Here is a 23,357-nt window from a genome sequence, read left to right on the forward strand (position 1 = left end):
CCCACCCCAGGCTCTGCAAGGAGCGAAGTTCTGACGGCAGTTCTGATGGGGTCTTCTGTCCCTTGGGGACACTAAGGGAGGAAAAGAGCTCCCTGGCCCCAGAGAGCACAAAGGGCCAGAGCTGCCGCCAGGCCCTGCCCTGCCCACTGCAGGCGGCCCTGTGTCCACCCACGTCTCCTGGGCCCGCCCAGCCTCTGCTCGCCAAGTCTGCAGTCACTGCCGGTGCCCTCTAGGACCCTGCAAGCCCTCCCAGGTCCCTGCCAACCACTTCACCAGCTGCAGCTGTGACCTGTCGCTACTGCCAACCCAGGGCAGGAGTGGCTGGCACCGCAGACCTGGGGCTCTCAGGCTCCGCTTTTGACTCTACCCGAGCCCCTGCCATCGCTCCAGGGCTTCTCCATCCCACCCTGTGGCTTCTAGGCCTGCTGGCTCCCCGACTCTCCGTGCCTGCCGCAGCCCCCTGTCCAGGACCACCTCCCTGGGGCATGAAGCCCCCTAAAAGGGGCCCTCAGCCTGTCTCCTCATCCAACCAGGGCCTCTCTGAGGTATCACCTGACTGCAGTCTGGGCCCTGCCGGCCAAAGCTCCAGGGAGGCCCTGGTATTTAATCTCAGCTGATGTCCCATCTGCCCCTCCTCCCATCCCTCCAGGCCCTTGGTCAGGAGCCAGGCTGCCCCCAGCATCCCCATGTCCAGTCCTGGACCATGGCCCCTGCCTGCCGCCTCCCACCTCCCCACCTGCTTTGTTCCATGTACATTTTGTTTGTTTGTTTGCTATTTTTGCAGTACTGGGGATCGAACCCAGGGGCACTTTACCACTGAGCTACAGTCTTTTTATCTTTTATTTTGAGACAGGGTCTCATGTGGTTGCTGGGGATGGCCTTGAACTTGCCATCCTCCTGCCCCAGCCTCTTGAGTACCTGGAATGACAGGTGTGTGCCTCTGCACCAGCATCATGTACATGTTATTAAATATACAGACCGTGTGTGTGACAGCAGCGAGTTTCCACAGAGAAACACACGCACAGCAGCAGCACTGAAGAGTTATGGGAAATAATATTCCTACAAGACAGCTCCCCAGGAAAAGTGGAGGGACAGTGTGGCTCGGGAGGAGGAAGGGGAAATTAGCCAGACATTAAACCTCCCAGTGCGCCCTTTCCCAATAGCAATGGGCCCCAAGGGAAAAGGCAAGCTTCCATCCCTTCCTGGGCTCATCCCCAGCATCTCCACCAAAAGCAAACCTTCACCCCTCCCCACCCCAGTGGGCCCTGGACTGTCACCCTTCCCCATTCAGGTGGGTCCTGGAAGGAGAGAAGCAAATAGTGAAGCTCTAGGTAACAGTGGGCCCCAGAGGAAGAAGATAAGCAGGGAGCACCGAGCTGTGAGCTTTTCCCAGTGACTGTGAGGTTCAGACTTTTTACAACGGCCTTCCTGAGTTAAGTGCTAACCTGCACAACTAGGTCCCAAACTGTCGGAACGGCACGTCCCAGTCTCCAATGAAACTATAAAACCCAGACTCCTTCGGTAACCTGGGGGCCATCTCCATACCCAGAAAATGGGCCCTCCCATGCCTGATCGATTGACTTCACTGCAGAATAAAGGAAAGTTTGCTGATCCGAGGTTTGCTTCCCGTCACCTGCCTCCGTCATTTGTGGGCCATGAGCTTACAAGCACCAGGCCAAGAAATAACAAGCAGCTGGGTCTGGTGGCCCAGGCCTGTGATCCCAGCTACTAGGGAGGCTGAGGCAGGAGGATCATGAGGCCCTGTCTCAAAAGATAAAAAGGACTGGAGCTGCGGCTCAGGCAGAGTGCTTGCCCAGCATGTGTGAGGCCCTGGGCACCATCCCCAGTACCTGCTGCCAGTAGGAAGTTGGCAGAAGTGACGAGTAAAGCTTTCGGATTATCTTGCTAAAGACGTTTGTCTTGAAGCCAGGCGTAGTGGCCCAGGCCTGTCATCCCAGCTACTCAGAAGGTGGAGGAAGATCGCTCGAGCCCAGGAGTTTGAGAGCAGCCTGGGTACCATCGTGAGTCCATCTCAAAAAAAGACATTTGTCCATTAGCCTTGGACACTCTTCCTTCCTCCCCATTAGCTGGAAAATAGCAGCCACCAGAGCACTTTGCAAACCACATTTGGGGGCAGCTGAGGGCCCAGTGGCTTGGAGCATCACCCTGCGACTGTGTGAGGCAGAAGCCTACGTTATTGAAGCTACTTGATGGGGTCCCTGTGCTACACCTTAATCAACATACGTGGGACAAGGAGTTCCCATGTGATTTCCACCACTCCAAGTTGTTCGCAGCAGCTGGAGTTCTCCTGTCTGATCTTGGTTCTCTCCTGGGAAGCTGGTGGGGGCTGGGAGGGGCTGAACTGGGCAGGTGGGCCTGGACTGTGAGGAAGGATGTCTGGACAGTTTGCCTCTGCTCCACTCCTACCTCCTTGGCTTCCTCCTGCCGTGGCCCCCTCGAGGTGAGCATCATACCCTACCAGCCCCCTGCAGAAGCCCAGGTCACTGTTGAGTCAGGGCCCCAGCCTTGCCCCATCCTGACGTCCAACGTCACAGCAGAACTCCCAACATGCCTTGCATCGGGCTAGCCCAGGTTGGGACAGGCAGAGATTCAAGAACAAGCCAACCATGACACCAGACTTCCAGGGGCAGGGGCCCCGTTACTCACCCATTCTCAGTCCCTCTCAAGCACTCAAAGGGGGAACCTCCCAACTTAATATTTAATCAAGAAGTTGAATATTGATACTCCAGTAGGAGGAAATTATGTCCCCTAGCCTCGTACTGCTGGGAAACCAACTTGTTTGCCTCCCTCGGCTCAGTCAGCGTGGAAGGCTTATTAAATAATTGACGGCCTGCTGCTCGAGCCCTTCCAGGCCACTCAGGGGCCCCCAGTAGAGGGAAGGTCCTCATCTTCCTCCTCAGTCCTGGACAAAACCTCTGTAAACAGTCCCTGGAAACAAGCAGAGAAACCAAGGAGGCTCCAGTTCCATGTCCCCAGGGCTGGTTTCACTGAGCCTGCCCCTCCCTTCTCCTTTCCCAGAACTCAGTTGCAGAGCAAAGGTTCCAGCTCCTTCTCTGGGGGCGGTGCCTGAAGCTGTCAGGGCATCAGGCAACTGGGAGCTGGATGGGGCTGGGGGACGCACGGGGTCTCTCTGGAATCAGGCCCAGGCAGGGGCAGGGGCAGATCCCTGAGGCTGCCGTAGGGGCTCAGGGAGGGCAGCTCTGGGCCGTGGGACTTGGCGCGGGAGGCAGTGAGGAGTTCTACCCCCACCCAGGGCTGGCTCCGCACTCATCCCCCGCCAGCCTCCTTGCTGCCTGGAGCTTAGAAAGTCAAGGCCTGGGTTCGAATCCCAATGCTGCCCCTTAGTTGCTCAGTCTCAGTTTCCCCACCCGGTGGACGGGATGCGATGGGCCAAGCACAGTATGTTCCATGTCCGATGGCTCATTCGATTATCAAGACCCTGTTAGGAGGTGGGCACCACCCAGCTCCTCTGTGCCAAAGAGAAAACAGGCAGAGCCCTGGCCAAGGCTCATAGATCTCTGGGTCCCCGGCCCTCCTCTGGACAGCAGCCCAGATGAAGTGCAAGTATACAGCACCATGACCGCTGGGCGCCTCCCAGCCTCCCAGTGGCTCCCATTCCTCAGCCAGCCTCCTCCCTGCTCCGCTCAGGGCTGTTGTGATTTCTGGTCATCTGGGTCCCACCGGACCATGAGAGCAGCTGCACTGAGAGGCCTGGCAGGGGCAGGCTGGGCAAGCTGGGGCCCCACACCCAGGCTGCTGGATGGACTGGCCTCACCAGAACAGGGACGGAAAGAGCAGCCTCACACCTTCGCCTCCCTCCCCTGCCTCTGTGCTGCCCAGTTTCTCAGAGATGGCTGCCAGGAGCATCTGACAGTTCTCCCTCCCATTCTTGGACGGGGCCCTGCCTGGCAGGATGTGAGGAGGGTCTGGGGCCAAGGCTGCCTCCTGGCTCCTATTTCCTCTGGGCAGGCTGCGCACACTTGGCTGGCCTGCAGTCCTACGGACCAGGTTGTGGCCACCTGCTCTGGTCTGCCCTCTGGGTTAAGGGTCAGGCGGCCAAGGATCTCTTACTGGCACTCTCTGGGTAGAGATGGGCCAGGGCTGGTCTTCAGCTCTGCAGAGCTGGGGTCTTCAGCTCTGCAGAGACACATTGGGGGCCCCCATATAGCTACACAGATACCCTGCCCCCATAGCAGGATCCGGAGCCTAACTCCAGGAATGACCCTGTGAGGGATTTGGCAGACTCTCCCCTGTGGGGACAGGACAAGAATCCAACAATCATGGTCGATGCCTGGGAGCTGCGGGCTAGAGGAGGGGTAGTCAGGGGAGGCTTTCTGGAGGGGGCCTCAACACTACGGGGAGGAACAGGCATTTGTGGTGAAGATGGCTGGGGAGGCGGGCATCACAATGCACATGGCTCAAGCATAGAGTACCACACAATCCATGGGGGGCGGTGGCTAACCGGAATCAAGTTTAGTGTGGCTTGGGAGGGAGGCAGGGCCTGGTCAGGGGGACTTGGATGCCGGGCTCCAGAGATAGGTCTGCTCTGTAGCCAACAGGGAGCCATAGAAAGGCGGTGTAGGACGCTGAGATCATCTCACCTGTCACATGAGTGATTCGTACTATTGAAGTAAAACTGTTCATTCTAAAACGTTATTAAAAGATAGGTGAAATGATATTGTAGCTGGAGAAATTGGCTTAGAATCCATGGTCCTCATAAAATAGACATATACCACCTGCTCTTGAATCCCTGTGGCTCCGGCAGCTCGCCTCCTTACGGGCGGCACACGCTGGGCTGCAGGCGGAGTCCAGAGGCCCGAACCTCCCCCTCCACTGCTCAGGAGCTGCCCGCTGTGCCAGAGCTCCTGGCAGCATCCCTGGGCCTCCTGGGGAGGGCTTCTCCTGCCTGGAGGGGACGCCCAGCACTTAGAGGCCAAGGCCACAATGTGATCCAGCTGGGGCCTGGCCCTGCAGATTTTTCCTCTGGCTCAGACCTAGGGCCACCCAGCAGGACACTACGGGTGCCTCTCTGGATCTTGTCCAGGCCTCCATGGAGAGGCCCATGAGCCCTGCAGACCCTCAGATGTCCCTGGCTAGGCATGGTGGCAGGCTCCCTAGCGTCCTCATTTAGCTCCATTTAGGTTAAAACAGATTCAGGCTTATTATGGGGTGGGAACTGTGTGCCTAGAAAAAGTGAGGGGAAGACGGGCTCTCCCACCCCCTAGGAGGGTGACCACCCATCACCCAGGGAACGCTGTGAGCCAGCCAGTGGTCAGGCCGACCTGGAGGTCCACTGTAGGCGGCTGCATGACCGGCTGAGCTCGTGAAGGCACGTGGACCACCAGGTGCTGGACACGGTGAGTCACGTTTATTATAGTTGCTCTCCTGTGTTTATAAGGGGGGTCTTTAAAATGCTTCCCCTGAACCAAAAGAACTTCCACAGCCCTATGCCCATGGGAGTGGATGGCTGGCACAAGCCACCTGCGCAGCACCGCTGGGCGAGAAAGGGTGGGCTCCCCAGCCCCCTCCCGGCTCAGTCCTCCCAGGGCTGGATCTGCACCTGCACCTGTGCTCTCCACCGCAGCCGCCTCTGCTCTGCCTGGGAGCTCACCCCTCCTTCTTGTCCCTCTGCTCAGGGTTCCCGGAGCTCCCCTCAGGGCTGGGCCGCCCTGTGCCGCCCTCGAAGGTGCTTTGCGGTTCCAGGTTTGAGGCTGGTTCTTCGTGCCTCTCGTCTGGAAGGCCTGACACACTCACCAGGCACACTCCGGATGGTGCTGGACTCACTCGTGGGCCTCTGACTCAAGCCAGGGCACGCGCCTCGGGAGTTTCCGCCAGGCTTACCCTGGCCTGGAGGAGCAGATGCGGGGCCGTGGCGCATGCTCCCTAGCTTGGCCTCCGCCTGCCCCAAACCCGGCTATGGCTGCTCAGACCTCCCTCTCCTGCCCCGCCGCCCAGGAGCAGCAGAAGGGAGGACGTGGGAGGGGAGGCGGCCAGGTCGGCCCCTCACAAGTACATCTTCATGACCTTGTGTGTCGTGGGGCAGTAGCGGGCGTGGAGCTGGGCCAGCAGTGCCCTGGATGTGGCCTCAAAGTGCGTGCCCTGGCTCTTCTTGTTCCACACGTGGACAGCGTAGGTGGCATTGAGCAGCTGGGGCAGCTCCTCAGGCCTGACCTCCTCAAAGTACTTCTTCCAGTTCTGCCAGGCGATGGGGTAGAAGGCCTCGCGGGGCAGGGCGGTCACCCCCCGGCAGGTGTGGCTCTCCTGCAGGCTGCGGATGGAGCACCACTTCTTGAAGACTCGAGTGAGCAGCTGGGGGCCCTGGTGGCCCCATATCCAGCCGTTGTAGTGGGCCACGAAGTCATGCATGCAGAGCGCCAGGAACTCGTGCCGGGGCTCGAAGGCCAGGAAGGCACCGTTGAGGACGTAGCGGGACTGGGTGCCCAGCACGTTGGTCAGGTTCCTCAGGTTCTTGAGGACGATGAAGTCCGTGTCCAGGTAGATGCCCCCGAACTTCCATAGGAGCGCGATCCTGGCGGCGTCGGAGAGCACAGGCAGCAGGTAGGGCTCCCAGCGCCACCGCGAGGCCCTGTACCAGGCTGCCAGCGGCGTGTCCCTGAAGAGCCCCTCCAGGTCCAGCGGGAGCACCTGGACGTTGGGGAAGCAGCTCAAAAGCGAGAGGCCCAGGTGCCGGGGCAGGGGCGCGTGGCCACCGGGAAGCCCCTTCATCAGGACCGCCACCCGGGACTCCGGGTGGGTCCTGGCGGCCGACTCCACAGAGCACATGAACAGGAAGTTGGGGTTGGTCCGGTCTGAGGTCTCCAGGAAGAAGATGTGGCCTGGAGCGGGGGTGCTGGAGGACGGGGCTCGGGGGCCGAGTGGGGGACAGGGGACGTCCACAGGCAGATTATAGAGCTGCCCTCGGTCCTTGGGCTCTCCCACAATGTGCCAGTAGATCATGACGGACAGGAAAAATGTGAACTTGAAGCCGATGATGAAGAGGGTGCAGACCCGCTGCCTGGGCGTGGCCCGGAGCAGCCGCGGCAGGCAGTCGGGGGACTTGGACATGGTCTCCCCGATCACCCAAGGAGCCTCCCGTGGGAACTGGCCGGTCTGCAAGAGATGAGCACCATCACTCAGGCAGGCCACACGCATGCCCACCCACCCCGCTGGAAAACGCTTCCTGTGAACGGCGGCCGAGCACCGCCAGCCTCAAAGCCCAGCATCCCAAGGCCAGATCCCAGCCGGCCAGTTGCTCACCTGTGAAACGGGAGCAGGCGGTCACAGACATTTGCTTTCTGTGACAAACCCGTGAGCCCCGAGGATGGGCCAGGGTCGCCTATGGTGAGCAGCCAGGGTCTAGCCCACGCAAGGACTCTGGGAAGCAATGGCCTTGCTACATGGCGCAAGGAGTCTGCCTGGTGAGGCCCGTCCCCTGGGCCCGTTGGGGTCAGCAGCCTGGCCTTTGAGAGCCGGCTCACGCCTCCCTTGGCTTCATGACCAGGCATGGGGTTGTCCAGGGGCAGGTCGCCCAGGACCTTGAGGATGCTCAGCGTGAAGACGGGAGCTCAGGCTGGAGTCGGCGACCTTGACTAGTACTGCCTTTGGACCCCACTCTCTCCCGGTGACCTTCATATGGCCAGTTGCCAGAACATTCCTGAGTACCCTACAAGAGGCTGGGAGAACAAGACAGGCCTGAGCCCTGTTCCCTAGGGCAGGCCCCTGTGAGCAGCTTGAGCTGGCAGCGAGACCTGGGGCAAGTCAGTCTACCACCTGCAGGACAGGGACACTGAAACCCACCAGAGTCATATCCATTTATCCATTCAGTGAACACGGATTATCCCCTACAGGCCAAGCGATTTCTCCCATGTTCCACATATTAACGTGTAAAATCCTCACGCCACCCTGTGGGGGGCGATGCTCATCTCCGTCTTCCAGATGAGGAAAGCGAGGCACAAGGCTCTCCAAACCTCTCCCAGAGTCCCATGGCCACAAGTGGCGGGGCTGGGGACCACGATCTTACCACTGCACCACTGCCTGGGGAGGGCGTGGGAAGGTGCCCAGCATGTCGGAGGATCGTGGCCGCAGTGACCTGGACCATGTTCACTATTAACAGCACCCCACCTCCTTATTCCACACCGAGTTTGCAACCTGCTGGCCCCTGGCAAATCCCGGGGACACCTGCGTCATTTTTCTTTAGGGGCTAAGAAATGTGGGTGGAGAGAGGGCACAGGCGGGGTGCCACCGGAAGCTGGGAATCAACTCCCTTCCAGGACAACTGGAAACTTCAAGGGGCTGCCCCACCGCTTGAGGGTGGCGCTGGAGCCTAGGGCTTGAGAGATAGCTGGACTCCCTGGGGTTGAGGGCAGGGAACCCGGACATATACCTGGTTGCAACTGACCAGCCTGGGCAGGCCACTGTGGAGAGGTGGGGATCCGTGCGGTCTGCAGGCCTCCTGGAGACATGCCCTGCTCAGCAGCTGGCCTTCTCTGACAATGGGACCACGGCCTTTCCACACGCTCTTGGCGCCCGCAAGTCCATCTGCAAAAGATGGCAAGACGACAGAATGAGGCGGGCGGTGGGCTCTCTGCTCGTTCGCCCAGCACCGTAGGGGACACACTCGGGGTCAGGCCCTGTGCTGTGCCCAGGAGCGGGAAAGAATTAGACACAGGCTCCCCCGCGGGAGCTCTGGGCCTGGTGAGGGACATCTGGAAACAGATGAGGACAATACCATGGAAGACTGCCCAGGGGAAAAGACTCCTGGATGGAGCACCAGGAGGAGGAGGAGGCAGAGGCCGATCCACAGCTTCAAGAGAACCACGGAGCCCAAGGGGAGTGCGTGGCAGCTTCTCTCCCTATGCCCAGCAGGCAACAGCCACAGGGCACATGGGACTGAGTTCACTCTCTCATCTGCTAGCTCGCACCCAGCAGCCAGAGAGACGCTTAGAGATGCCAGTCGGAGCTGGGCGCACGGCTAAGCCAGGAGGATTCTTGAGCGCATGAGTTCAAGACCAGCCTGCGCAACGTGGCCAGAACTCAACTCAGAAAGCCAGGCCAGACCACAGCGTGCCTCCGCCGGACCAAGAGTGACGCGGGAGGCCCACCACCAGGCCCTGCGTGCGCTGCACACCCCTGACCTCAAGTCCCACTTCTCCCTCCACATAGTCCCACCTCTGCTCTAGCCACCTGGCCTCCCGGGTCTCACTCAGAAATCACGCTGCCACCACAGGGCCCTGGTACCTGCCAGTTCCCGGCTTGGAACGACCTCTCCACAGCTGCTCACCCGGCTCCTCTCACTTCCCTCAGAACACCCCCCAAGATCTCCCCACCGAGACGCACCCTAAAGTTCCAAGGCATCGCCTCAGAGCCCCGGGTGGCGGTGACTCTCCTGAGCACTTGTTCTGACCCCAGGCTCACGGCTCTCCCGGGTGTGTTTGGAACGGAATTCCGCGAGGGCAGGTGTGCTTTATGTTTTTGCGTGTTTGCAGCTAGAACTGCGCCTGGCTCTCAAGGTAGAGTCCACAGGTGCCCAGTGAGAAGGCAGGGGCGCAGCTGGGGGGCACAGGCCCTGGTTCCATCGAGGGCGAGTCAACGAACAGGGTGAACCAACTGGTGAGTGAGCAAGGGAGCCGGTGGGAACAGCTGGGGCCAGGGGCCTGGTGAGCCGCTGGGACCCCGCAGGGCCTGCGTGACAGGCCTGGGTGGTAAACCGAGACTTTGAGTCCCTGCCCCCTTCTTGCTCCTGCAGAGAGAGGCTATTTTGGTCCTGGGCATTTTTGATCCAATGTGAACCACACTGATAGATGGACAGACGGACAAGTAAGAAGGATAGCCAGGACACCTCAGAGCGAGTGCCTGGCTGGTTGGGACCCTAGTGCTAGAAGGATCTGACTCCACCGTGGTGGGGTGGGGGCTCGGTCTGCTGTGGGCACAGGATACGCTGCCCAAAGGCACGCCTGACCACAGCTAGGAGTGCCAGGCTCGGATGGCACCGTATATGGTGCTGGAGCCCAAGACCCAGGAATAGAAGCTATGTAAGGGCCAAGTTGGCCCCGGCCCAATACCCGTGTGACCTCAGGCTCAAAGCATGCTCCTGGTCCCCTAAATGGGCTCTGCAGCTGTGGCCCAAGTCCTGGTCCTTGTCAACCGAGCCTGGTATACCCCTGCTACCTCCTCCTGCCTCCAGGCTTCACGGCCTGTTGCCAGAGAGCAAGTCAACTCTCCTCACTCCCGGCTTTAGGCCCTTCCACGTTCCCTGTCCTAAGGACCCCCACCTCCCCTGACCCTTCTCAGGTAAGAGCTCAGGGTGAGCAGAAGCACAGGCTGGTGGACAGAGCTCGCACCCAGCTCTGCAGGACCCGCCTCAGGGAGCGTGGACACCCTTCCTGCCCCTTCAGGCCTCTGCTGGCTCCGTCTCTGCAGTCTTCATATGGCCTTCTCCTGCGTCCCCTCTGCCTTTTTCCACGCTCGCCACCAGACCCACGGCCCAGCTGGGCATGGGGCTGAGACTCAGCTCAGGACCCGAATCGCTCCTCCAAATCACCTTTCTTCCCCCAAGAGGTCACACTCCCGGGCTCTGGGGTCAGGACAGGCTCCCATCCTTTCCGAAGCCTCTGTTGCCCCCCACACTCCGCCAACATGTTTCTCTGCCCTGGAGTCTCAGAACCACCCTGGGAAGGGAGGAGTCTGTCCGCAAGTCACAGTGGAGAAATGGAGGCTTGGGCAGAGAGCGACTTACTCACGGCCACCAAGGGTCAGAAGCACAGTGAGGATTGGAACCCAGGGTCTGATGCTTCGGCCTCGGGGCTGCTGTCCCTCTCCAGGCGCAGATGTCCTGCCGTTGTGGCTTCACGGGTCTCCCTCCCCAAGGGCCTTCCCTGGCCACTTGTCCTGAGTGGCCACCCTCTGCCTCTTTACTCCTGGTCACTTCATGGGGTGGGAAGCAGACTGGGACCAGGAGATCCCTGAGTGTGGACTGCGGTGTGCTCTGGGCACTGTGAGGGCGAGGGCAGTGGGACAGGTCAGGGGGAGACCCTGGGCTGTGAGGGCCCCACAGGAGGACACAGCCCGGCCCTCCCTCGGGAGACAGCCGTGGTGGCCACAGCACTGGAGGCCTTTTCTCTGGCAGGATGACCAGGGTTTCCTTGTGCAGGATCCATCACGGGGCTGGGGAGGGAGGGCCTTCAGGGCAGGCTCACAGGTCAGGACGCACGGCCCTGTGGCCCCCTGCCCCCAAGGCCGGCAGCATGGCTGTGTGTGGCCAGGATGCAGCATGGTGCCTGGCCTGTCCCCCTTCCTCTTTATCATGATCCCCCAACGCTCAAGAGTGGACAGAACACATGGTCCCCACCCCAGGGTCACAGTGGCTTCTAGTGCAGCCTGGTCGGTCCCTCCCACCCACCTTTGCCCTCGCCTCCCAAAGTCCCCAGGCCACACGCTGTACAGCTTCCTTCCGGAGCAGGACTTGGTGTGGGCAGGCCTGGGGTCACCTGGGTTCCCTTCCTGGCCCTGTCAAAGCCAGCAGGAGAGTCACCTCTCTGAGCCTTGAGTTCTCATCTGCGGAATGGGTGCACCAGTGCCCAGGCCGCCGGCTGCTGTGGGGTTAAGTCTGGGGCAGGGTGGGGGCAAGGGAGGCAGAGGCGCCTCAAACCACCTTCTCCACCTCCTTGCTTCTGGGGCCCCACCACCCTTAGGCGCATGTGGCCTCTCACCACTGATGGGGCAGTGCCATGGGGAACACACCAAGGTGGGCTCCCTCCAAGCAGGAGAAAGGCTCACAAGTGACGGGCACCAGGGTGCTCCAGCAGAGACGGGGTGTCCGCCCTTCCCTGTTGACAGCACCCAGCTTCCTTGGGACCCACCCCTGACACTGACCTCACTGTGGGCTTCTAGGACGGGCACGCCATTCAGCTCTGGCTGGTGACTGCATTCCCTTGGCCACAGTGACAAGGTCAGGGAGGGACATAACCCAGGTCAGGCCAGGCAGAGGCACACGCTTTCCCCTGGGGTTACTGAGCTGTGAGCCAGGAGCAGGGAGCCTGCCAGCGTGAAGCTGGCCCCAAGTCAAGCGCTGCCAACAGGTGGAGAGAAAGAGCAGGTGGCTGCACCTTGGCACCTGAATCCCGCTGGACCTGAAGCCAGAACATCCTGGGCTCAGCTACGTCAATCGAAAGTTCTTTTTGGCTTAAGCCAATGTGAACTGTACTTCTTCTCTCACAATCCAGAGTAATTTTACACACACACACACACACACACACACACACACACACAAATAGCAAGGACAGGGTCTACATCGGGGCCACCTTCCGGGAACTGGACGCTTGGGTGGAAAGGGTGGTCAAGAACATGATTTCTTTTCGCCAAGAAGACGTATTTGTTTATTTTTCACAGAAAACAACCAGAACGTTTGAAAACATTATCTGTGAGGCAGCACAGCAGGCCCCAGGCTTGGACCCACCTGGTGTTTGAGTCCCCCAGGGCCAGCGGCCAGCTGACGCCGACGCCACACCTCTGCACCCGCGGACAAGCGCGGTGTCCTTGCAGAGCCAAGAAGGGATTTGTGAGTAGCCTGGTAAACAGCGCCCACTCGAGGTGTCAGTTCCCACGTGAGTCAGGTGACAACGCCAGGCGGCGGCTCCTTCAGAGCTTGGGGAGGGCCACAGCTGCGGGGACACGCAGGTGGCGGGGGAGACCCTGGGTTCATCAGACCCAAGGCAGAAGCTCTTGGGGGCTCGCCATATTTAGGAGCCGAGGCTATACCGAACTAGAAACGACCTGGTCTAACCTACCCCAGGGGTGTGGGGAAGGTGAGGCTGCGGCAGGGCCAGCGATACCCAGACCCCCACAGAGAACCGATGGCGGCAGGACTGGAACTCGGCTCAGGTGGCACTGCATGCCCAGCAGCCAGAGCTGCGCTCACCTGTGTCCAGCCGCCCACAGGACCAGCTCCGGGCGGTGGGGGCTGAACCATGTCTTCCATCTGCACCTGTGCAGGCAGAGGCCAGCACTGCCTGACCACTGTGTCCCCTTTACCTGCTGCCCCAGGGATGGGGATTGGAGGGCTGGGCCAAGGCCTGTGGGAGAGGGGGCCCTGGGTGGGCGAGACTCCGAGAGTGTCCTTCTCTGCATCCCGCCTAGCACACGAGCTCCAGGTATACACATGGGAGCTGGTGGGAGACAGCAGCAGATGGCCCCTCAGAACCTCCCCAACTCCAGGAAGAGGAGGCTCAGAAATAAATGACTGAGCTGGGCATGGTGGTGCTCGCCTGTGATGCCAGTGCCTCGGGAGGCTGAGGCAGGAGGATTGCAAGTTTGAGGTCAGCCTCAGCAACTTAGTGAGGCCCTAAGCAATTGAGTGAGACACTGCTTAAGAATGGCTCCCCGCCATTTTCACTCTTCACTCTCTCCTCCTCGCTTTCATGCTCTCTCCTCCTGGCTTTTCACTCTTGCACTCTCTCTCTCTCTCTCTCTCTTTCTCTCTCTCTCTCTCTCTCTCTCTCTTTCTCTCTCTCTCTCTCACTCTCTCTCTCTCTCTCTCTCTCGCTCTCTCTCTCTCTCTTTTCCTCTCTTACCCTCCAGGGAGACGCTCTGCCTGTTTGCTTAATAAACTCTCTTATTTGAGTTCCCGCTTCCGGAGGGGTTTCTGGGTTCTTACACTCTCTCAAAACAAACAAACAAACAAAAAACACCAAAATACAAAAAACAAAACATAAAAGGCTGGGAATGTGGCTCAATGGTTAAGTACCCCTGGTTTCAATCCCTGGAACAACAACAACAACAAAAAAAACCCAACTGTATACTATGTAATCAAATCTATAGGTTACAACTACAAGAATAAGAATCAGAAGAATATTTTGTATCCAAATACATGTAACAATTAAAACAGAAAGGATAAAGATAAATAAATGAAGTGCGGCCTAACAATTAGGAAAAGAATCACAAAATAAGCAGAATTAACATAGATTAAAGCAGAAATGAGCTGGGCATGGTGGTGCATGCCTATAATTTCAGTGACTCTGGAGGCTGAGTCAAGAGGATCACAAGTTTGAGGTCAGTTTGGGCAGTAAAGCAAGATCCCCATCTTAAAATAAAAAATAAAAAGGGGTGGGAAAACAGCTCAGTGGTGGAGCCCCCTGTGTTAAATCCCCAGTACTTCAACAAATAATAATGATAATAAGTGAAAACAGATAAGCAGTTGAAGAAAGAAAATAAAAAGCTGGCTCATTGGCAAAAATCCAATAAATGTACAAACCACCATCTAATCTAATCTCACGTGGGGAAAAGCATGGGGAGAAAGTCCCTGAAACAAATTAAGAAATGCCTAATGAGGTCTAGGGTTGTAGCTCAGGGGTAGAAGCTTGCCTTGAAAGTTTTTTAGGGGGTTGGGGAGATAGCTCAGTCGGTACAGTGCTTGCCTTGCAAGCACAAGGCCCTGGGTTCGATCCCCAGCACCAAAAAAAAAAAAAAAAAGTTTTTAAAAAAATAAATAAATAAAATAAAGATATTATGCTCATCTACAACTAAAAATATTTTTTAAAAAAAGAAATGCCAAATGAGAAAATAACCAAAGAGCAGAGAAATTTTTTTTAAAAAGTACTTTTTTTTTTTTTTTTTGCAGTGCTAGGGATCGAACCCAGGGCTTTGTGTTTGCAAGGCAAGCACTCTACCAGCTGAGCTATCTCCCCAGCCCCAGTACTTTCAAAATAGAATGTAAAATCTGAATAAAATAATTTATGGGCAAATAAAATGAATACATCAAAACTGACCTCCAAAGAAAGTCTACATAGGCTGAGTGCTATTTAAGAAATAAAATTGTTAAGTGAAAAAAAAAAAAAAAAAAAAGAATTGTGTAAGAGCCACCATTACTAAAGAAAAGCACCAGGAAGAAATACTTTTTAAAATTAACAAATTAATTTGTTTATTTTGGTACTGGGGATTGAACACAGGGGTGCTTAACTACTGAGCCACATCCCCAGGCCTTTTTATTTTTTATTTGAGACAGAGTCATGCTAAGTTGCTGAGGCAAGCCTCAAACTTGCAATCCTCCTACCTCAGCCTCCTGAGTCTTTAGGATTATAGGTGTGTACCATCATGCCAGCTGAGCAAAACATCTCTTAGAGGGAATTCTAGCAGACTCTTATATAAAAGATAAATTTTAAACTGCTTAAAGCAAAATATAGGAAGGAAATTTTTTTTAAAAAATTTTAAGTATAGTATAGATATCAAAATCTGACAAAGACTGACCAAAATACTCTATTTTTCAATTTTATTTATTAATATTATAAAAATCCTAAATAAAATATAAACAAATTGGGCTGGGGATGCAGTTCAGGAGTAGTATTTGCTAGCATGCACGAGACCCTTGGGTTCAATCCCCAGCACTGCAAATAAAGCAAAACAAACAAAAACAAAAATGAAGCAGGTAGAATTCAGCAGCACCTTAGAAGACTAAAACATCCAATCCAAGTGGGGTTTATTCCAGGATGGTTTGTTATTAGAAACTCATTAACATAATTCATCAAATTAATAGATCTAAGTAGAGAAATCATTGGGCCAGTCCCAGTAACACTAAAAATATTTTTAATAAAATTGACAACACTCATTTTTGTTAACTTAAAAATTAATGAACATTTTCTTAACAAAGTTACACAGATAACACAAAAATCAGAAGCCAGATTCACACTTGGGGGTAAGATCCAGGTTCATCCTTGGGATACTGCAGAAGGGCTAGGGTCAGGGAGAAGCTGGATTCTACCACCATCCCTGCCACTGACCACTGACTTGAATGCACTCACCAAAGCCACTTGACAACAGGAAAAAATCAGAGGCAAATGCTGAAAGAGAAATAATAAGTTACTGCTGTTCTTGCAGGGGGCACAACGGTACATGCCTGTAATCTCAGAGACCTGGGAGGCTGAGGCAAGAGGATCCCAAGTTCGAAGTTAGCCTCAGCAACTTAGTGAGGCCCTGTCTCAAAATAAAAAATTAAAAGGGCTGGGATGTGGCTTAGTGGTTAAGCACCCCTGGGTTCAATCCCTGGTACCAAAATAATAAAAAAAATAAAAATAAATCAATGAAAGGTGTTTGAAATCTATGTGAGAAAGTTCTTAAGTATCTAAGGAATACAGAAGTGAACTTGAACAAGGGAAAGACAAACTGCACTTCTGGACAGAAGGTTCCAGCTCTGAGCCAACTTATAAATCCTATGTGATTGTGGAGTTACACAATTGAGTGTGAAGTCGATAGAGAGAGATAAACAGGTAGGAATCCGCAGAGAAACTGAGGAGGAGGAGCCGGCCAGGAGTATGAAAACACCCTCTCAAGTTTCAATCACCAGGGACGCAGCCTTGGCCTGTGGTCAGAAACCAGACCAACGAAGCAGAAGAAATCACAGGAGTGCCGCAGAGCGCCCAGGTACAAGGCAGGCGGCCTCTCAAACCAAAGGATGAAGGGGCCCTGGAACAGGTCTTGGGCGACTGGGGTGGCCAGTGCTCCCACCTCAGAACCGGCCTCAGGATAAACTCCGCATGTAAACAGAAAACCCATAAAAGGGTAAAACAAACCTTTGCAAACTCGTTTATAACTTTGGGGTTGGGACAGTTTTCTTAATTTTGTCGGAAATCCAGAAGCCATAAAAAAAAGGTGAATGAACTTGACCACTCTCTACACGCCTCAGCCGCCAAACTGCAGTTAGGAGTGAGTGAAAGAGCAAGGCAGGTCTGGGGACAGGTGCACCTATGTCACAAGGCCTAACTTCCCTCCTGGACAGAGAGCTCCCAGAAACCACAGCAGGAAAGGCCAGGGAGGAAGCACACACCCAGAATGTGACCCCCACACAAGCCAGCAAGACTCCGGTCTCAGGTCAGAGCGACGCAAACGGCAAGGCTGAGGCGGCATCTCTCACCCGTCGGTTGGGCAAACTCCCGGGCGTTTGCCAACACATTCTCTGGCCAGGCCGGTGGGCGTGCCCAACGGTGGCGCTCAGCAGAGGGCAGCTGACCCTCCTCCAAAACCACACAGGCATTTCCCCAGCAGTGTGCTCTCCCAGCGGGAACTTACCCTACCCAACGGTGACATTTGTACAAGGTCACAAATTTGTTTACAATTGCATAAGATTAGAAAACTCTTGAGAAGCTGAGTCAATAAACAATGAGAGGCTGATAGTGGGGCCCCAGGGCTGCTCTGACTCGCTGTTCTGTCCCTGCCCACCCCCACCTGCCCCAGCGCCCAGTGTGTGCTCGAGACACAGTCTTCCAACAAATGAGCAAGTGATCCTTATCCTGTCCACAAAACCAGGGTCAAAGGCGATAACTAATTCAGAGGAATGCTGTTTGCAAACTGTGAATCATGTCCAAATGCAAATTGTAACTGTTCGAAAATGTAATTAATATATCCTGGCTCACAATCTGAGAGTACAAAATAAGGTCACATGCCTTTAACTGTCCACCTTGAAGGACCTGGTCTTCACTCCCAAGAGCACCTTTCTTGTTTCCTTGAGGCCATCCACCCTTCCAGGGTCACTCTAGGCTCAGTATGGGAGGCTGGACTTAAGATCAGGCTTAGCAACTCAGCGAGACCCTGTCTCTAAATAAAATACAAAATAGGGCTCGGGATGTGGCTCAGTGGTTAAGAGCCCCTGAGATCAATCCCTGGTACTCCACCCCGCTCCAATTAAAAGATCAGGTTTAGGCAGTGAGGGGGAGCCCACCTGTAATCCCAGCTACTAGGGAGGCTGAGGCAGGAGGATTGCAACTTCAAGGTCAGCCTGGGCAACACAGCAAGCCCCTGTCTCAAAATAAAAAATATATTTTAAAAAAGGGTCTGGGGATGTATCTCAGAGGTAGAGGGCTCCTGGGTTCAGTCTCTAGTACCACCAAAGAAGAAAAAAGAAAAAAAAAAAAAGACCAGGCTGCTGTGGTTGGTTTCCCAGGGGAGAGATGAAGTCGCTCTCACTGACTTTTATGCTCAGTTAAGGGAGAAATAAGTCACCATGAATCTGGGCTCCTATCCATTCCCTCCGGACCCAGACACTTGCCCAGGTGCACGATGCAGTGCCACGGTGGCTGGTATGGATGAGTCTTCTGTCTCCATCACTTACTCTACACAAAGTTGCAAGCAGCAGGCAAAGATCTTCGTCAGACAAAAGCACACCTGGCAGAAGAAAGGCCATGCGAAGGCATCTAGAAATTTCAGCCTGAGTTGGGAGAGTCCTGAGTTTGCTCTACTTGAAAAAAAGTTCCTGTGTTCCTTCACTTTCTCTTTTTCTTACTGTATTAAAGATTAAAAATAGGTGTGAGGTCAGTTGCCACAGCACATGCCTGTAATCCCAGTAGCTCAGGAGGCTGAGGCAGGAGGATGGCAAATTCAAAGCCAGCCTGAGCAACTTAGGGAGACCCTACTCAAAATAAAAAATATAAAGGGCTGGGATGTGGCTCAGTGGTTAAGCGCCCCTGAGGTCAATCCCTGGTACCAAAACAAATAATAAAAATAAAATAACAGGGAGCAAAAGAGACTGCCCACCCGCACCCAGCATCATCACCATGGCTCCGCTCATTCTTGACAATCTTCGCTAACTGGCAGTTGCCTGAGCCAGAGTCCTGGTCTGCAGCAACACGGTGGAACTGGAGGACATTACCTGAAGGGAAGTAAGCCAGGCTTAGAAAGACAAGTACTCCAAGCCTCACTCATCAGTCCATCTCATACAAGAGGGTGGAACAGGGGCCGCCAAAGCTAGGAGGGGACAGAGGAGGGGATAGAAGTTAGATAACAAGTACCAAAATACAGTTAGAGTGGAGGGATTCCTTCTGGTATTTATAGCACAGTAATGTAGCCCCGGTCTAGAACAATTTAGGACACATTTCACAATTACTGGAGGAGTCCAAAGATTCCCAACACATAGAAAGGATGAATGTATGAAGCGATACACATGCTAATTGCTCTGATTTGATCACTACATGCCATATACAGGTATTGAACAATCTCACTGTTCTCCATCAATACATGCAAATCTTATGTGCCTTCTAGACTTTTTTCCCCCCCAGTATTGGGGAATGAAGCTAAAGGCACTATACCACTGAGTCACATCCTCAGTCCTTTTTATTTTTGTTTCAGGGTCTCACTAAGTTCCCCAGGCTGTCCTTGAGCTTGCAATCCTTCTGCCTCAGCCTCTCCAGTAGCTAGGACTGCAGGCGTGTGCCACCATGCCAGGCTCAATTAAAAATTTAAAAAATTAAATAAATAAATAAAAAGAGCTGAGGAAGCTGAGGAACAGTTGGGAAGTGGCAGAGCTGGGGTCAAAAACCCTTTGCCAGGTGGAAGGGGTCCACCCAGCTTGGTTCTCAGGGGAACAGGGCTCAATGTCATTGCAATAAAGAGTCAAGTGTCCATTTCCTCCTGTAAGTGGAAGTTAGTGTTTACTGGCACCATGGAGGTCAACAGTGTCTGGCCCTCAGTAGGGCTCAGTTGGTTCATGGATGCCCCCAACTGGAGGGCAACCCTAGAGATCTGTGGGAAACAGTAAATAAAGGCTTTGCACACAGGGAGGGGCGCATGCCTATCTGGGCTCTGTCCCTGCGTCTGCACCCTGTCACTTGAGCCTGGAGAACCCAAGACAGACCTTTATCCTGTTGCTTTCTCACCTGTCCATCCTCCCCTCTGAGTTCTTGCCCACCAGCTTAGGCTGTGCCTAGGTGTGACCCCGGGGGCTGGGATGCTCCTGCTGGCACGGGCTGGAGGCAAGCACGGGCAGAGGGGAGGGCGTGCGGGCATTGGCGTGGAAAGGGAAGGTGCTCCCCCAGTCCTGGGCCAACCCCAGGCACTAGAAGCTCCTGGACCCACGGGTATCTGCCCAGAGGGAGATGAAGGAGGCAGAGAAGAGACGAAGGGATGCTCACCACTTCCCTGGAACCCACTAGACATGGAGGCTCGCGGAGGGACCCAAGGGCCGAGAGCACATGGCTTGAGGTCAGCAGGAGAAGCAACTTTGGACCGAGCACTGCCACTCATCAGTCCACTGACATGGGGCAGAGCACCTCCCATCCCTCTGGAGCCTGTCAGTGGGGTGCTAACACCTGCTGCCTCCCAAAGAAGAGGACTCAAGGGGCTGAGGCTCACGGAAGGCCCCGTCAGCGCTGGCAGCTGGCCCCCGAGGGAGCTGGAGACTGCACTGAGACCTCCTCTCAGGAGACCAAGGCCTGCTCCTGAAGCGCCCTCTCAGCTCCTCTCCGGCCTCCTCTCCTTAGGTCCCTCTGGAGCAGCACACATCCCTCCCACCTCTTGTGTTCCCTGGGAACTCCATTTATAGACCTGCCCGTCTTTTCCAGGGCCCCTGCTCTCTCTGACCTTCCCATCAGCTACTAATGCGGCCAAGTCCCTCTCACAAAAGCACACACACAGATAAAGCAAAATAATTACCCCCACACACATACACACACTGGGAGAAGACCTGGGCCACAAGGCGACCAGACAGGGGCAAAACCCTCACTCATGAGCTCGAACAAATCAATAAGCAGCACACAAAGATCCCAGATGCTCAGACTTTGACCCACTAATGACATTTCTAGGAAATGGTGAGCATGCTCACCCGCAGCCTGAGGAAGCACGAACTGGCACAGTTCGTCTGTGGAGCTAGCTGGCTGGAGGTGTAGCCATTCTAGAAGTTCAGATACCCGAACCAGCAGGTGAATTCCTTTCTATGAAAAGTTTATGCATAAATTAATGAAATATTAAAAGAGCCAAATCTTTATTAAAAAACCTAAATATCAAAAGCGATCCATTAAATAGATATGATGTAACAAGATGTAAGAATTGAAAAATATAAAAATGACAAGTGAGGAATGCTCACGAAATGATGCTACTAAAACAACTGTACAGGCAAGATATTCAAATATGAAAAAAAATTTTTTAAAATTCTGGTAAAAAAAAAAAAAGGAGTGCATTTTAACAGTAGCTAGCTCCAAAGGATGCAAATGTGAACCCCCCATTCCCACTTTGTTCAGTTACTTTATTCAAGCAGCATTTAGAGAGTACCTAGTAGGTGCCAGCCTGGGCACTGGACACCAAGATTTGGACAAGGTCCCTTCCCTCCAGGAGCTTCCTCCCTCCTTGGAGGGGAGGACCAAGGTGAGAGGAACAAAATGCAGGGTAATCAACAGGAGTGGTTGACACCTAGTGAAGGGTTATGGAAAATAATATTCCTAAAATGGAGGGACAGTGTGGCTCCGGAGAAGGAAGGGGAAATTGGCCAAACATTAAACCTCTCCCGAAGCACCCTAATAACAATGGGCCCTAAACTTATACCTTCCTCCATGGCAAATTAGCCCTAAAAGGAGGCACAGCACATATTGAAACTCTGGGAAACAATGGATCTCAGAGTAAGAACAATGAGTTTCAACCTTTTTACAACCACCACCTTCCTAACTTAAAGTGTTAACCTGTACAACTAGCCCCTGAGGGTCAAAACTGCAGGTGCATGGCTTCCAAATATTACGTCATTGTACCAAATCCCCTCTGTAACTGGGGTCATTTTCCCATCCGGAAAATGGGTCCCAACGAAGGAATAAAGGCTTCCCTGAATCCGGCCAGGTCTGCCTCCCATCCTAGGAGGTACCTGAGAAGGAGGCAGGTGGGGAAACTGGGAAGAAGTGTGTTCCAGAGCTTGGTAGGTGCGCCAAAGGTGAAATCATGAAATCATCCACCTTGGGTGTCCTGCATCTCCTGATGCTGGGACCTGGGAGGTCTGAATCTGAAAGCCCATGACCAGGGGGTTTAGGAGTTGCTAGCTGGGCCGACCAGGGGTCGTAGCCTCCTGATGTTCCACACCAGCCACCTCCAGTGATTCTGTGAACCCTGTCAACACCGGCCCTGACCCAACACACAGGGGAAAACCCTTATTAGCCTAGACAGCTACAGAGCGCAATTGGTGCAAGGAAACAGAACACATTTTTTAAAGAAGAATCTGCACTTCAGAGTTTGTTTTCTAAAGCTGAGCTGTCCTGGCAGACGTGCAGAGACACACCTGAGGCATAAGAAAAACATTTGGGAGAAAAACAGAATGCCATTGCACTGAGCTCTCCCTTTCTTTCCCTTGTATTTCCTTTGTCTTTTGATTTGAGGACTTCCCTTTGGGGATTTCAGCTGTGGAGGCACAGGGTGTAGTCAGATGTAGGGACCCCCAACAGATTTGAAGAACTGGGGGTGGGCCACGGAGAAGGGGGGCAGCAGGGTGGGTGGAAGTCCTGGCCCACTCTCGGCCCTGCCCCGTGCCCTGGGCAGGGTGGCTTCCTCGCTCTTTGGAAGGTGACAAGGTAGACGCCTTCAAGTAGCGGGAGGAGACAACAGGAAGGCGGGAGCGTGGCGTGATACCCGCCAGGTGCTGGGGTATTTGATGAATGGCAGGATAAATGGTTCTCAGTGACCCTAAAGGGAGGGCAGGGAACAGTGAATCACTCGGTGTTGGGGGGAGGCGAGGACAGCAGCCGAAGGGGTGGACTTGCGAGAGCTCTTCACCTCTCAGAGCCAAGGACGCAGCTGAATCCGCCGAGGAGGGGGCACTTCTACCCTGAGTGACAGTTGGGGAAGCCAGGGCACCAGCCCAGCGGTGAAGCGGGGTGGACCCTGGGACGGTCTTCCAGCCGCAGCTTGTTCCAGCACATCAGGGCTCCACTAGGACCTCAGTGTTTCCCAGCTGGAGACCAGGAGGGGCGAGCAGCCCGCCGGGAGGCACAGGCGTCTGCGACGCTCCGCGGCTTGCCCGGGTCCCCAGCCCTCACCGGGCGCTTCCCTCCACCTGGAGGGCGCTCCCAGCGCGCGTCCCAAGCCTCCGCATCCTCAAGGCCGGGCGCCGCCGCCGTCCCCCGCAGCTGTCCCTCCGACCGGCCGCTCCCTCGCCCTCCCGCGGTCGCACCCCGCTGCGGCCTCCCGAGACCACTCGCCACCCAGGGACCCAGCGCGAGACCCACCCAAGGTCGCCGCGCAGGGCGGGGCGAGCGCGCTGGACTGGGATCCGCGCCCCGGGTGCCCCCATCCCACGGCGGACTTGGCCCGGCGAGGACTGCCCGGGGGCTGCTGGCGGTCGCCTCCCCTCGCCGCCGGGGCTCGGGGTCCGGTCGCTGCGCTCAACTTCGGGCGCAGTTGGGCGGAGGAGGTGGCCCGGGACCTCCGTGCGGGGTTGCGGCGCGCAGAAATGTCGCCTCTGGAACAGGTGGCCAGGGCGGCGGCCCAGCCCTCCCGCGCCTCGCAGCCGCCCCCGGCCCGGACCAAGCCCGGGACCCCGCCCGCCGGCCCCCCGTACCTCGGGCTCCCGCGGAGGCAGGCAGCGCACACTGGCCTCGGCGGCGGCC

General features: G+C 55.4%; 1 protein-coding gene across 8 annotated transcripts; it reads right to left on the reverse strand.

Annotated features, from left to right (window-relative positions):
• Positions 1 to 870: 870 nt before the first annotated feature.
• On the reverse strand, positions 871 to 23,357 carry A4galt (alpha 1,4-galactosyltransferase (P blood group)). 8 transcript variants are annotated; one of them, XM_047550221.1, is made up of 5 exons: positions 23,309 to 23,343; positions 18,557 to 18,652; positions 8,405 to 8,559; positions 7,279 to 7,694; positions 871 to 7,131 (listed from the first exon to the last, which is right to left on the reverse strand). In XM_047550221.1, the coding sequence occupies exon 5, from the start codon at positions 7,084 to 7,086 to the stop codon at positions 6,025 to 6,027; it is 1,062 nt and encodes a 353-aa protein (XP_047406177.1). In that variant the 5' UTR covers positions 7,087 to 7,131; positions 7,279 to 7,694; positions 8,405 to 8,559; positions 18,557 to 18,652; positions 23,309 to 23,343; the 3' UTR covers positions 871 to 6,024. The 8 variants fall into 8 exon arrangements, with proteins under 8 accessions (XP_047406177.1, XP_047406176.1, XP_047406180.1 ...); XM_047550220.1 differs by lacking the exon at positions 18,557 to 18,652 and having other exon boundaries at positions 23,309 to 23,357; XM_047550224.1 differs by lacking the exon at positions 7,279 to 7,694.

Source organism: Sciurus carolinensis, chromosome 4 (genome assembly GCF_902686445.1).
Source record: "Sciurus carolinensis chromosome 4, mSciCar1.2, whole genome shotgun sequence".
NCBI classification, from domain to species: Eukaryota; Metazoa; Chordata; class Mammalia; order Rodentia; family Sciuridae; genus Sciurus; species Sciurus carolinensis.